Raw genomic sequence first — 14,160 nt, 5'->3', positions numbered from 1 at the left:
TTCTAAGTCTGACAAGTTCCAATTCATCTATGTCAACTGAAAAGTAGAAACGAGGCATTTATATAAATATCTATGTGCTATCTCTAATCCTCATGAAGCTTTAGTCAGAAAACAAATAAGCTAATGAACTACAGGAGGAATAAATGACATACCGGTTATTACCAAGTATTAAACTACCTCTGCATAAAGGATTTCATTTTCTCCTCTGGCAGTCTACAGTATATCCCTACCTCAGAGTAAGGGATGCGGGTAAGTCAGTCTGCGGGCATGTTTGAGGGAAAAGGCTTGTATAAAAAACCAGTTTTTGGACAGATTTGCATTATTTATCCTTGGAAGGTGGTAAATGTCAGGACAAAAGCAATCAGACTAGTAAGTAACATCAAGAATGGTGCATGGAAACATGTATGATGTACAAAATAAAGCACAAAACCCAGGAACTTGATGGTGGCTGTGTCATAATGGGCGACACATTTTTGCACAAACACTAAGCGAGCCCAGGAAGTTGCTATGGCATAACATTTATTGAAAGAAATAAATAGTTATCACACATCTACACTTAGGAACATAACAAATATATTCCCCAAAGTTTATGTTTCCCAAATACCATATTCTTTAAACAACTAAGCTCCATGATTTACAGCATCCTCTAGATAATAGAAAGCATATGTAGATCTAGCAGAAGATAGCTACCAGGGCCAGAATAATTGACCCTTGGGCATATTTCAGTTTGTCTTTTGACATCCATCTCAGGCATTTCTACTCTTGTATAGTTTGCAGCACATTTGATCGGGTACTTGTAGATAATTGCATTTCAGAATGCCTTTGATGCCACTAGCCATCATGGAGCAGTCTCATGTGACAGGATATTTTGATGACTATGGGTAAGAAATGTTTAGCTGCTTACATGCCTGTGTCTCACCAGCATTACCTCACCAGCCATTTCATAGAGATGAAGCATAATTAACTTGCTCTATTTCCTGTTTCTGTACTTGTTCCCCAACATGCTGACAGCTGAAAATGGTTTGTGAAGTGCCCAATGTTTCATCTTCTAGACCTGCCAGATAAATTCCCTTCCTCTTCTGGTATTTTCAAAGCTGTGCTTACTTGTCTGCAACTGTTGATTAATCAAGTACATCAAGCATAGGCAAATGTACTTCTCAAATCACAAACCAAAGGAAAAAATAAAGACCCCGAACAAAGTCCCCTCCTCCTGTTCTCTTCAGCTGAGGTATTCCTGAGGTTTCCTTTATGGGGCACTCTGCCCTGTTCTCATAGAATCATTTTGGCTGGAAAAGACCTTCATCAACTCTACCCAGTCTGGTGCTAAACAATCTCCCTCAGCAGAGAGTTTTTAACACCTCTAGGGGTGGTGATCCAACCACCTCTCTGGGGAGCCTCTTTCAGTGTTTGACAACCCTTCCAATCAAAAAGTTTCTCTCGGTGGCACTTCCCTTTGTCCCCGTGCCCTAGCGCTGCCGGCGAGGCCAACGCGCGAGGGCGGGCAGCGGACACGAGCTGGGCCTGACGGAAGGCGGCCTACCAGGCACCCCAGGCGACAAACCAGCCCGTCGCCACTTATTTACACCACCCTTCACGACGGACAGCAGCAACTATCCACACGGCCTTCTTCTCCCCTCCCCCCGCCCCGTTCCCCAGCCCTTCAACGCCGCCACTGCCGCCTCCCTCGCGCCTCGCGCCTCGCGCCCCGCGCCCGCCGACGGATAGAAGCCCCGCCCCTTTCTCCCTGCCCTCGCGCCGTGGCCCTGGTGGGCGGGGCAGGGTCTCGCGCTCAGCTGACTCGGGGACGCACGGCGGCGGTGGCGCCGCGCGTCGGGGCTGGACACTGCGCGCGCGCGCGATAGACGGGAGGGAGGGGGGAGAGCTAGCCCTGCCGCGGCGCCTGGCGCGCGCTCTCCGCCCGCCTCGTTTCCGCCCGGCGCTGCTGCTCCTCTGCCAGCCTCACTCGTCCCTGCGGCCCCGTCTCTGCTCCGCCGCATCCTGCGACGGCCCTCGCTCCCATCGGGCACCTTCGCGGGTAGTCGCCGCCGTCGTCGTCGTCATCGCCCCCCCCACCCCGCCCCCTTCCGAGACGCTTTGGTTGGGGTGACCCGCCGGCCAAAGCTGCCGGCGGCCGCCTCACTCCGCAGCGGCCGGGCCTGTCCATCGCTCCTCCCCGGGCCCCGTCCAGTGACAGTCGAGACTGCGGGAGGTAGCGGCAGAGGAGGAGGAGGCCGGAGCCGGGATGTCCGGGCAACAGCAACAACAGCCACCGCCGCCGCAGCTCCCCTTGGCGGCCGCCGCTCCCCCGCCGGCGCCGGGGATTCCCTCTGCTGCCGCCGCCGTCGCCAACCCTGGTCCCGCACCGGCCGCCGCGCTCCTGCTCCACCCGCCACCGCCGCCGACCACCGCTGCGCCGCCGCCACCCGCCGCCGGCAGCGGGCCCGCGGCGACGGGGGGCGGCGGTACTGGCTCCGCGCTGGGCCTGTCGGCCGGGGCCAGCAGCAGCGGCGGCACCAGCGCCACGGCGCCGTTCCCACACGGCGACCCGGCCCTGAACGAGCAGGAGAAGGAGCTAAAACGGCGTTTGAAGAGGCTCTACCCGGCCGTAGACGAGCAGGAGACGCCGCTGCCCCGCTCCTGGAGCCCGAAGGACAAATTCAGTTACATCGGCCTCTCCCAGAACAACCTGCGGGTACACTACAAAGGTGAGGGGGAGCCCGGGCCACCGCGACTCCCCCTGCCCAGGGAGAGTGCGGGGTCCCTCCCTGGGCCGGGGTCTGCGGGCCGGGAACGGCGGGCGCGACCCCTCCGTCGGGCAGGGGGCACAGGAGTAACAATAACAGGAAATAACACATGTTCTTCTCCCTCTTTCTTCTCCTCCTTTGCTTTCTGATCCCCTTAGTTGCCCGCAGCGTGGAGAGAGTGGTCTCTCTTTTCCCTTCCCCCTGCTTCTGTCGCGATGGGGGGGTAGGCAAGGGGCCACCCCCGCCTCCTTATGCTTCTAGAGTGGGCTTTATGTAAACTCAGACTTCCTCCGTGGATTCAGGTATCGCCAGAAGGTTTGGGTCTGAGGCAGGAGAATAAAGGAGAATCGGCATGACGTGTCCTGTTTATGGTAATGAGCGAGAAAAGAAGTGGCTTTTTTTTTCTCTCGAAGAGTAAGGGTTAAATGGAGTTAAGAGCAGCGAGCGTTAAGCTGTTAAACACGGAAATGACGAGAGGGAAGAGCACAGAGAAATGCACGGTTTATTTTTAAACTATAAAAAATGGAATTAAAGTCACTGGTAATAGTCTTGTCTAACTATTGCACAGACTGCAGAGTGATTTGAGGGGAAGGAATGACAACAGGACTTACATTAACAAAGGTGACTTTGTAACTTTCTGCTTAGAGGTTCTGTAGTTAAAATGACTGATTTTTCCAAAAAAAAGGTAAAAATGAGAGTGTGTGGTGGTATAAATCAGAGGCAGTAGAGGAAAAACTTGTGTTGGTGGTTGCGAAATGTCGTGAAACCTGGAAACATAAGTACACTCTGACCTGAAAAAACACAAGGCACATCTGGTGTTCTAGGCCCAAGTCCTGAAGTAGAAGTGTTGTGGATTCAAATCCACTTCTGAGTTGGCTGTGAAAAGCTGGACCGTCTATCAGTCCGTAGTCGAATGCAACGGGGAGGGTGGGGGGAACCAACTTGCAATTAGGCTTTCTCAGAATTTACAGTGGAGAAATTCAAGTGAAATCTTGATAAACATGTTACTGTTTAATCGGAGGAGGAAAACGGCAACACAAACACATGTCAGGATTTGGCTGCCATGAAAGGATTAAATGTACTCTGAGAGACATTTTTTTAAATAGAGAGGCTTTACTATTACATACAAAACACTCTGTTAAATATGTTAAGTTTAATACACTCTATAAAGATGATAAAGAAGGTTGATTACTGCAGAGTAGGTTTCTGGGAGGCAGTGAGTGATTTAAGGACATGTTATTTAATACTCAACTCTGAATTTCCTGGCTTTTGTTCAGTGTTTTATGACCTTGTATTTTTAGAAACGTTTTGTATTTGGTGGTGCTTAGTGGTAGTGGCTTGGTGGTTGTTGGTTGGTTGGTTTGGGTGTTCTTTTTTTAGTGGGATTTTGTTTTTTGGGTGCTGTGGGGTTTGTTTGTTGTTGTGGTGGTTTTTTTAAGATGATCATAGCTTTATGGTCATCAAGTTCTCCTGCTTGTTTGTTTTGCTTTGGCCAACTCTTTTTCTTATGAATGGAATTTAGAGAAAGAGCCTCTCTGGTCTGTCAGTGTAATTGGAGAAATGTATTTTTCAAGCTTTCTTTGTGTTATCTCTGGTTTTTGTCACTTCTCTCCTTTGCCTTAGTGTTAACAAGAGATTCGTTACCTCAAAACAGATTCCAAGAGGCTTAGCATGTTTTTGAAGTATAGTTAATATAGAAGATACTGTGGATACTCTGGGCTTCATAAAGCACAGTTAGTGGGTTATAATAATAAAATGCCTTTGCTTTAGCTCTTAAGTAATACTAAGTGATGAAAGTTGAAGAGTTCCTAGATCACCCCAGAGGACTGTGAAAAAGAGAGGTGCCAATGTAACAATTACACACTTTTCTCTCTTAACTGCAAATGGGAGTGAATGGCCTCTTAAGTAGCTCATCTTCCTGGTAATTTACTGGAGGTGGCTCTTAGGGTAGCCCCATGTATAACTTACCGTCTAGGCACCTGAAGTTGCTAACTGGCCTAAGCAATGGATAGTATCAGGACACCTACCTGAGCGCTGAAGGGGAAAAAAAAAACCAAAATCACATCTGCTGCCTTCCCCCCCGCTCCCCCCCGCTGGATCCTTCAGCACTGAGAACATGATAAAAGGAGGTTTAATTAGGAGAATGAGGGCGGATAGTAAGAAAGAGTGTGCTTAGCATTCTGAAATGGTTTTTCTATAGATCAGTTACAAATAGTGGTCTCAAAAGCAAGCATTGAAAATACCTTCTTATGAAATATTGACGCTTTCAGTGCTTCTGAAGTTGTCTGAGTAGTCATGGAAGTCTGTTGGATGTTTTTGTTGAAAGGAAATATGAATCACACATTGAGCATGGCTAAAGATCTGTTGTACTCTTGACCAAAATACTCAGGGAAGGGACAGAGAAGACAGATCTGTCCAAAGAAACAGTTATCAAAAGCAATTCTTACTGTTTTCTGTTACTGTAGTATGGATGCCTTGCACACTTTAGCTTTCTCTGTTGCCTTTGTAGATTCTAGCTATAGAACTGTTTTTTCTGGAGTAGTCTCTGTGTCTGGACTGAGGGGAGGCAGACAGTGGTAACATGAGTGCCTGCCTTCCATTCTGGATGTGTTGGGGATATCTTCCTCTGAAAAAAAAAGAAGGTGGTGGTGGTAAATAATCAGAGCAGAGGCTTTCAAAGTAATGTTTTCATCTAACTAGCTTCATAATTTTAATATGCTGATGTACTTTGAGCAGTGAGACTTTTGTTTCATTGATTTGCTAGAGGAGTGGTAGTCCTCTTTATGTGATTTCAAAGATTGCTTTCATCTCCTTGCATACCAGTGGACAACTTGTATGGAAACTTGAGCCACAGAAAATGTCTTTTTCTACCCACTGCAGCTGTGATGCTTCCTGTACTGCATTTCTGGACCTGAAACACTTTGCAAGCATCCTAGAAAGTGCTTAAAAATCAAAACTGCCACAAAAGCAGAACATTGAGCAAGCAGTGGAGTTTTAAAGAAAGGAATAGTCTAGCATTATAATAACAGCTCTTTAATGGTTTTTTTGAGGTCAACAAAACCCAAGGGTCAGTGCTCTCTTGTGTTCTCTCTCAGAATCATAGTTTTACATAGAAGAGGAAAACACACAGGAGTTGTTTGGGGGAAGATGCATCGAGTGCTGGGTTGTTACTAGAACAGACCCATTTCTTTCCCCAGTGGGCTGTTCTGTTACTTTCACAAATTCTGACCCTTGATTAGGAAGCTTTGCCAGAATCTGGGTGTGAAATGCACATACACTGGCATCAGTGGTACTGTAATGTATTATAAATACCCAAGGGTATTTGTGTTTTTTGGATGGACAGATGCACATTTCTGTTGCTGCCACTTAGCTGTGCCAGCCGATGGAAAGCTAAAGCTGTCCTAGTGACTGTTCCTCATGGTATATATATGTAAGTGATACGTGACAAACAGTAGCAGAAAAAGAAATTGTGGTGCCACTTAATTGTCATATTAACAGCTCTGAGCTGTAGGTAAAGAAAGCATCAGGGTTCAGATAAGCATGTGCTACATGTAAAGCAGTTACCACACAAAATTTGCAGATATTAAGGTAAGATATCTTTAAAAATATTCATACCTATTTCTGGAATACACAGAATTAACATATGGATCTTGTTGAAAAGCAGGAATTTAATAAATGTTTTATGTAATATGAATGTTCCACTGGACAGACAAGTTCAGTTTCCAGCAGATAATCATCTATGCTGTGTAATATAAGAAGATGAAAATACAGACTCAACACAGATGTAACCATGAAAGAAACTATATACAGAACTAGGTAAACAGACTAAATCATCAGTGCTCAAATCATGGAAAGTCCTAGAGTAACTTGAGTTAGTCTTGTGATGGTTGTCCAAAAAAAGCTGAGGAAAGTTACAAGATGTGGAGTTAAGCTGCCATTGCCTGAACAACTTCTGATGTATCGTAGGCCAGGAAATCCCAGCCTGACATTCATCTATGATGTACTTGAACTGTCTCTAGTGCCAAATGTGTTAAAAGAAAATAAAAATATGTATCTCTATATTATTTTTTAATGCCAGCTGTGCATCTCAATTCTTGTAACAAACAGAAGGCAATTCTGTAGTAATAGTTCTGTGTTGTCATGCAGTGATACAGGGATGATGTCAGTGCTTGTGGCAGAAAACAGCTGAAGCACATTCAGTACAGTACAGTCTACCTGTTAGGACACCTCTATAGCCCTGAGGTGTCTTGCTGATTTAAACTGTGGAAAAAAACATCATTGGCAGACTTCTTCTTTCTTTTTTTTTTCCTTGTCTCACTGAAACTTCTCTAATGAATTCAACATAAAATTAGGCCTTGATTATTTTATTTTTGGCAGTGTGAGCAAGTCATTGAACCACCTGTTGGAAATAACTGCAGTTGAGCTTATGTAAACTTCATTGAAGGATTTAAACTGTGTAAACATTCTTACTTTTGTCTTGATAGACACTCCTGTAGATTTCTTTTGGGCTATTTAGTGCATATGGATTGCACACTTAAAAATAACAATCTTTGAATCTAAATCTGAAAGTTGAAGTGGCCTCTCCAAAGATGGCTTTATCTGAATTGATAGAATTTAGATTAATTTAAAAACAATTTTGCTGAAGCACTGAGCTTACTACTTTTAGTAAGCACTATCATCTTGAATGACTGCTTCTAAAATATAGTAAAGCTTTACTCCTTGAGCATGGTCCATTTGTGGTTGTAAAACACTTTAATGAAAGCCCAGTTGAAAACAATTCTGATGATTGAACTCACCTATGAACTGGTTTACAGTGGGCAGTTTGCTTGTCTTCCCTTCTCTGCCCCAGTGCATCTCTTTGCAGAATTCTTTTTAACATAGAAAATTACTAGGTTTTACTGTTAAATAATATATACTTTATCCTCTTAAATAACTAAACTGTGGTCTGTAACTAAAAGGTAGGGGTTTGTGAGCATAGGGCAGACTTCATATGATCTGCTTCAGGCACTTGAAACCTCTGATTCAGAAGTTCAGAGTTGTGTGTCAAAGTTCCTTTTGTTCACAAGCAAGGAAGTGGAGGTTCAGGTTACTGAAGAACATGGCAGCAGTGTATAACCAGCTAATGGCCACAAAGCTCAGTGACAGTGCCCATGGAAAAATCTAAAACTGTTGGGCATCTATGGTGTATCTGTGCTTTTCTCTCTCGGTTTCCAGCCGTTTTGAACTGAAGGACATCTGAGCTGAAGGCGTTTTCTCAGTTAATTTCTGTGGCAGAAGATTGCCTCAGGTCCACTTACACACTAGCATTTATAACACATTTTGGTAAGAAATTTTGCAGTTCAACCACCTGCTCTGTAAAGAACCTCTTTAAAGTTGCCACTAGTTTATCTTGACTCGTCAGGTAATGCAGTGTAGCTTCGTAGCACTGAAAGTCTCAACTAGTAAGTTGAGACAATGTAGAGGTCTTTGGAGTATTTGATAGTAGTTAACTGCTTGATGCTGTTGAATTTGCTGTTAGAAATCATAGCTTTATGTAACTACAAATAAAGGCAGCACGCTCAAGCAAAAATGGGATTCGTAGGAGATTATATTAAAGGGACAGGAGTTCTAAATTTAGGATGTCTCCTGTTTTGATGGGATGAAAGTTGTTTTGGGCACTGACTTCCCCAAGCATGTTGCTTCACCACATGGAGTGTTTGGCAACACTGGTAAGGTATCCTGTTACTTCTGCCCCTGTTTTGACCTCTTATGTGTGGTGTGACAGCTGCATGTGGCTGTGTTGTGAACTGGATCAGGGAACTGATCTGATGCTTAAAAAAAATCTGGTGGGTTTCTTAAAGCCTGATCAGCGAATCAATCTGGTTCATTGTATGGCCTTGCAGGTAGCTGTCTGGACTGCAAAGGGGGTGGGAGAATGGGAGCAGTGTCAGAAAGAGGTGCTAAGAATCCCTTAAATTGGTATTGTTTCCAAACACTTAGATTGCGATTTCACAAAACAAAGTCTGCCGGGTAATGTATGTACATTTTCAATAATATTTGGCTAGTTGTTACTACTTCAGTTTTCTGTGTGGAACGCTTGCCCAAATAAGGAGACTGACTCAGGCTGAAACTACACAGATTGTCAAGTGCATGGAGTAACCAAGGGAACTTCTTTGCAGTCTATTTTCAAGTAAGAACCTAAGGTTGTTTAAAAAGAAAGTATCTTTCCCTCCCACTCCACCCCCGACTAATGTATCATTTAATCAGAGCTGTCTGAATTTAAGGGATTTCTCAGGAGTTTAATGTTCTGCCCATGAAGTTTTTGGGTGCCTTTTAGCTGAAGGAGTTCTGCATACTTAGAATAATAATCTAATTTATAGTAGCTAAACTAAACAGTGAGCTACCAAGGAAACCTATGGAAGCTCTTGGGTCATGTTCTTGGATATTGCCTTGTTTGACACAGCCTGAGAAAATAATTTAGAAGTGGTGAACAATAAAGCATACTATAGTGTCTTGTGCATGGAGTAGACTAGTGTGGGGTTTTTTCCTTCTAACAACATGCAGATGGTGGAAAATAAGCTTAATACTGTAAAACATGTAAGGTGATCAAAGGATCCATATATGAATTACTGAGTAATGACATACTGAAGTGCGCAATGCATTTGCAGCCCAGAAATGTGAGTAGTTGACTAGTTGCCTTAAGGTAGTAACACACTGAGGTGAAGTAGGTATGTTAAAATAACTTTGCAGGTTAAACCTAATCTCAGTGTGTCAAGAATTCATGCTGTGCTAGGAAAGTTTGGATGCAAATGGTGAAATGGAGAGTCCTCCTTGGCTGAGTGCATGCCATTTGGTGAGAGGTGGTTGGTGCAAGCTCTGCAGGCAGGTGTTTACTATTCACCATTTACACTAGAGGGCCCTGTGGTTAGAGGTCAGCTGTGCTTGGGCTTTCTGACTGGTTATGCTGTCATTTTTCTGTAGTTTCTTCCTTGTTCTATAACCCATCATGCTGCACATGAGATGTGATTCATCTGTGAGCAATAATTCTAGTGTTAATGCCACTGGAAGGAGTGTGTTGTATTTTTTTTGGCATACACAGATAAATTGCTATGCAGGTGCAGTAGGCCTTCTTGCCTGGACTGGAGATGACAGCTGGAGTGTTGCAGCCCAAGTGATTCATACAGCATACTCAAACCAGCCTTTTCATCATGCCTCAGATCCACATGCAGAACAGGCATGAGATCTGTGTGAATTATTCTTATGGCCATAGCAGTTCTGCTCCTGGTTGCTGTTTTATTGAAACAGCTCTTACCAGCATCCAATATACTGTCTGCCTTGCTCTTTTTCTTTTTTCTTTTTTTTCCCCCTAAACTATGTCCTGTGACCCTGTGTGTGACTTTCACACACTAATGGAGGGATTTTGGTGTCCCTGGGAGAGGCTTGCGCTTGCTTGAACAGCTAGCTGCTGAAACAAGTCAGCTGGCCGAAAGCCTGCATCCAAGTTGCCTTTGGAAGAAGGGGCTGTGAAGAGGGTGACACATTCAGAAGAGTTAGTTTTAGTGGAGTGCAGGTGGCTCTCTGGACTTAGGCTGAAAATCCCTAGAGCAGACAAGAGCTGGCATTAGGCATTCTTTTTGTGACAGAGCTGATACATGGCAAACCTTCTAAGAAAAAGGAGTAGGAGCTGCATTAGCTCAGTTGCAGGCTGTGAGGCTTATTGCTGTCCTGAAATAATATTCAGAATATTGAAATACGAGTCATGTGTTCTGTGTAATGACTGATGTTTGTTCTGAAGGACATTAAAATACCTTAAATAACTTGTTTCAGAAGCACTAAGCATTAAACTCTGTTAGATCATATTTCAGTCTATAAAAATAAGCAAGCTCTGTGCATTAGAGAAATCAAAGTTCTTTCAAACCCAGGTAGGCTTTTGTAAATTGTTACTTAATGCTGTGAAACTTCCCCACCCCGCCTCCCAGTTTCCCTTCAAACAATTGTAGGGCCTTTTGGGGTAGTATAACCAGAACTTCTCATAGCCTACAACAAAAACTTAATATAGCAGAAAAATAAGGCTGATTAGAATGTTGTATGTTGCCGCTCATTACATAAGCCTTCTGTTTGGAGTAGTTCATATGTGTACCTTTTGAGTCATCTTCAAGAGTTATCTAAAATATATTTTTTTTTGTTGTGTTTTGAATGTAATTGTTTGTCAGGTCATGGAAAAACTCCAAAAGATGCTGCTTCTGTTCGAGCTACACACCCCATACCTGCAGCCTGTGGCATATACTATTTCGAAGTGAAAATTGTCAGCAAGGGAAGAGATGGGTAAGCATTGAGTGCATTATGAAATATTGTTTGAAATACTGTGTCACATCATCTTTCTTTTAGCCAATAGACATCTTTGGCACCAAATCTTGTTTTCATATTGTACTGCTTTTTATATAGCTCAGTTCCCCATTTATGGGGAGCTATACTCTGATGCATGGTTGTTTTAAGAGTTGTGGTCTTTATTTTGCACAGATCTGGATACACAATGAATCTCGTAACAGCATCTCCTCATTTTCACTTGACTGAGAAGTTATGGAGTTTGACTATAGTCCAGCCCTGCTCTTACTTTTTAAAGGTGTTGGTTATAGACTATATACAGCTTTTCAAACTTGTGTATAATTTTTAGGAAGTTTTTAGGGTGTGCACTGGATCATCTTACCTCCTCAGTTGAGACTTTTCATGGATGTTGTATGAAGTTTAAAATGGAAAGTTATTCTTTAGGCTACTTGTTGGTAAGAAGAATAAGGGGGAATGTTCTGAATAGATGCCTGGGACTTTTTCACCCTATGGAGAGGAGAGTTGATGAGTGAGTGCAGCTGCTGCTTCCCAGTATCCATCTGAATCTGGTGAAGCACAAGTGATGACATGCAGGTAGAACCTGGTCTGGGAAAGCCTTGACATACTAATCTTTGCTAGACCACTTCAATTCTTCATCTTTCACTGCTTTTGGTAGGGGGTTTTAATCCTGGGACATCAGTTATGTTGCTTGTGACTACATAAGCAACACTTCTTTCCAATATGTTCTGCTGTTAGAGAAAGTGGCTCTATTTCAAGGTTCTAGTCAGGATTGAATGTCTTTGTCAGCGGTACTATTCATGCCTGTTGTGGATCCTTATGTCCTGTTGTGAAAATAAATTTTGAGAGAAAAGAACTATGTTTCTTTGGATGAAATTTAGTACTTCTGTCTTCTCTTTGCCTGTCTTGCTGCTGTTTCTTTCATTCTGCTAGTGTTCTGTAAGCCTTCTGTAAATCAGAAGCAGCATTCAAATGTTTTTTTGTTTGCTTATAGTGTTGTACAGAGCCATTTAGAAAGAATAGTCTGCCAGTGCTGCTGCCACCATGTTAGGGACATTGAGTTTATCGTTCCTGTTCCCAAAATTTCTCTGCAAGATTTCTTTGCTATAAAAATCTTGTGTCTCTGGTTTCTTCTGTCACACTCTGAATTATTTTGAAATTGTCATGATAGAAATGAATGTTTCAAGTAATGCTTTATGGTAACTGTTAGAAATTACTTTTGTGGTTGATGGTTTTGGTTTGGTTTTGTTTTAAATGTCTTAAACTTCCTTTTTTTTAAGATTGCCCTGCTCCTGTCTGTTCAGAAGTTCTTATTGTGATTTGCTAGTGATATACATGTTTCTTCCTGAAATGTATTTCTGCCTGCTTGGTTTGGGAGTTAGCTTTTCCAAAGTGGTGGATTTCAAAAAGTGCCTGTGTGAGGAGGTGTCATTTTACTATGCTCCTCTAACACTTTACCTTAGACCTGTTTGTGTTGCTTTTTAATGATTTCTAATTCAGTAGACAACTCAGGGAAATCCTACAAAAGTAAGAAGCACCTTTGAGTAAAATGTTTCAATGTTTTGTTGTTTTAAGTGGTTATTTGTGAGGTGTGTATAGCCAAGACTTGTGAAGTTGTCTGCTGAGATAGCTTAGAAAAACCAGAGGGGTAGTTCTTGTCAGATAATGACAATGTGACCTTTTGTTTAGTGTCACTTTATGACACATTAGCTGCATAATGATCTGAGATGTTCACTTTTTTGTTGTATAAGACAGTGCACAGAGCCAAAGCCAAGTCTAGCTTAGTTGATAAAGAGCAGGAGTCAAAATGGTGATGTGTGTGTATATAGACCTTGTCTTTTACAGATGCAGTGTGAATCTCTTACAGTTCAGTGTTAATAATTTGTTCTGTAATAAGTAAAGTGGGGAATTTAATGCAGAGATGTATAAGTAAGTCTATAGAGACTGGCTTGTGCCTGATAGGGCTTACCAGTTCTTTCTCGCTGCCTATTGTGTTTTTACCTGGCTTGCTCCAATTACATTTTTACCATTATTCCTTCTTGACTTGGCATCTGGTAATGGGAAAAGAGTTCAGGAAGACCATATTTGTAGAGTGCCAGCATGTAACTAATCTGGTCAGTTAGCTAAAATGCCTTACTGCTGCAAAAGCATCTCAGGACCTGAGCCTAGCTGTGGAAGCTAGCTGTGGAGCTCAGCTTTATTTCACAGTGCTGTTTAAAATAAAACCTAGACTGCTGGAAGCAACTCAGATGTCTGTCTGCAAGCTGAAGTACAGCTTTCAAATTTCATAAACCTCAATGGGCAATGTAATGATGTTCTGCTGGTAACAGCCTTTTCCCCCCTTCTTTCTTACACTTTTTTTAAACAAAAATGTTAGCATATTTAGTTCATGTACTTTGTTCCATGGGCACGTCCAAAAGCTTGTGTGCTTTGCTTAGCCTGACTTGGCCTAAAGTAATCAAAAACCTTTACTTAAAACCTAATCTAGGGGATTTTGTATTATTTTAATTTTTGGTGCTGCTGTAGCACTTGATGGCACTGCTCCCAGAGTACAATCTTGTGTAAATCTTGTGTATCTCAAAGTTGCTGGGCAGTCTTGTTATTAGTATACATGGACATGGTGTGGCTTCCAGTATGACTTGTTGCAGCTGGCTGTGTGCAAGCACAGCTTTGGTTTTGTCACACTAATGACCTGTGTCATTAGATTAGAATAGAATAGAGTAAACCAGGTTGGAAGAGACCTTCAAGATCATCGTGTCCAACCTATCATCCAACACCACCTAATCAACTAAACCATGCAACCAAGCACCCTATCAAATCTCCTCCTGAACACCTCCAGTAATGGCAACTCCACCACCTCCTTGGGCAGCCCATTCCAATGGGCAATCACTCTCTCTGTGTAGAACTTCCTCCTAACCTCCAGCCTAATGTATATTTTGGGGCTAGCAACCTTGAGTAGAAATCTGAAGGTTCACAATAGGTTAGTTTTGCAGATGTTCATGATGATCAACTTGTAGGCATTATAGGCACATTGAAGAAAGCATGAAAAGCTTACTAGGAAGTAAGCAGTAAAATAGTTAACACTTTTAGCAAG

At 43.0% G+C, this 14,160-nt stretch overlaps 1 protein-coding gene across 3 annotated transcripts in view; it reads left to right on the top strand.

The window, feature by feature from the left end:
- The first annotated feature begins 2,133 nt into the window (after positions 1-2,133).
- The window catches only part of RANBP9 (RAN binding protein 9), a 41,219-nt gene continuing 29,192 nt past the window's right edge, over positions 2,134-14,160 (top strand). For all 3 annotated transcript variants that reach the window (XM_009906734.2, XM_054164435.1, XM_054164436.1), the window contains exons 1-2: positions 2,134-2,705; positions 10,937-11,048. In XM_009906734.2, coding sequence (XP_009905036.2) covers positions 2,243-2,705; positions 10,937-11,048 — 575 coding nt within the window. In that variant the 5' untranslated portion in view covers positions 2,134-2,242. The remainder of the gene's footprint in view (positions 2,706-10,936; positions 11,049-14,160) is intronic.

This window comes from Dryobates pubescens, chromosome 9 (assembly GCF_014839835.1).
Source record: "Dryobates pubescens isolate bDryPub1 chromosome 9, bDryPub1.pri, whole genome shotgun sequence".
Taxonomy (NCBI): domain Eukaryota; kingdom Metazoa; phylum Chordata; class Aves; order Piciformes; family Picidae; genus Dryobates; species Dryobates pubescens.
This window is presented reverse-complemented; position numbering and strand designations above follow the sequence as displayed.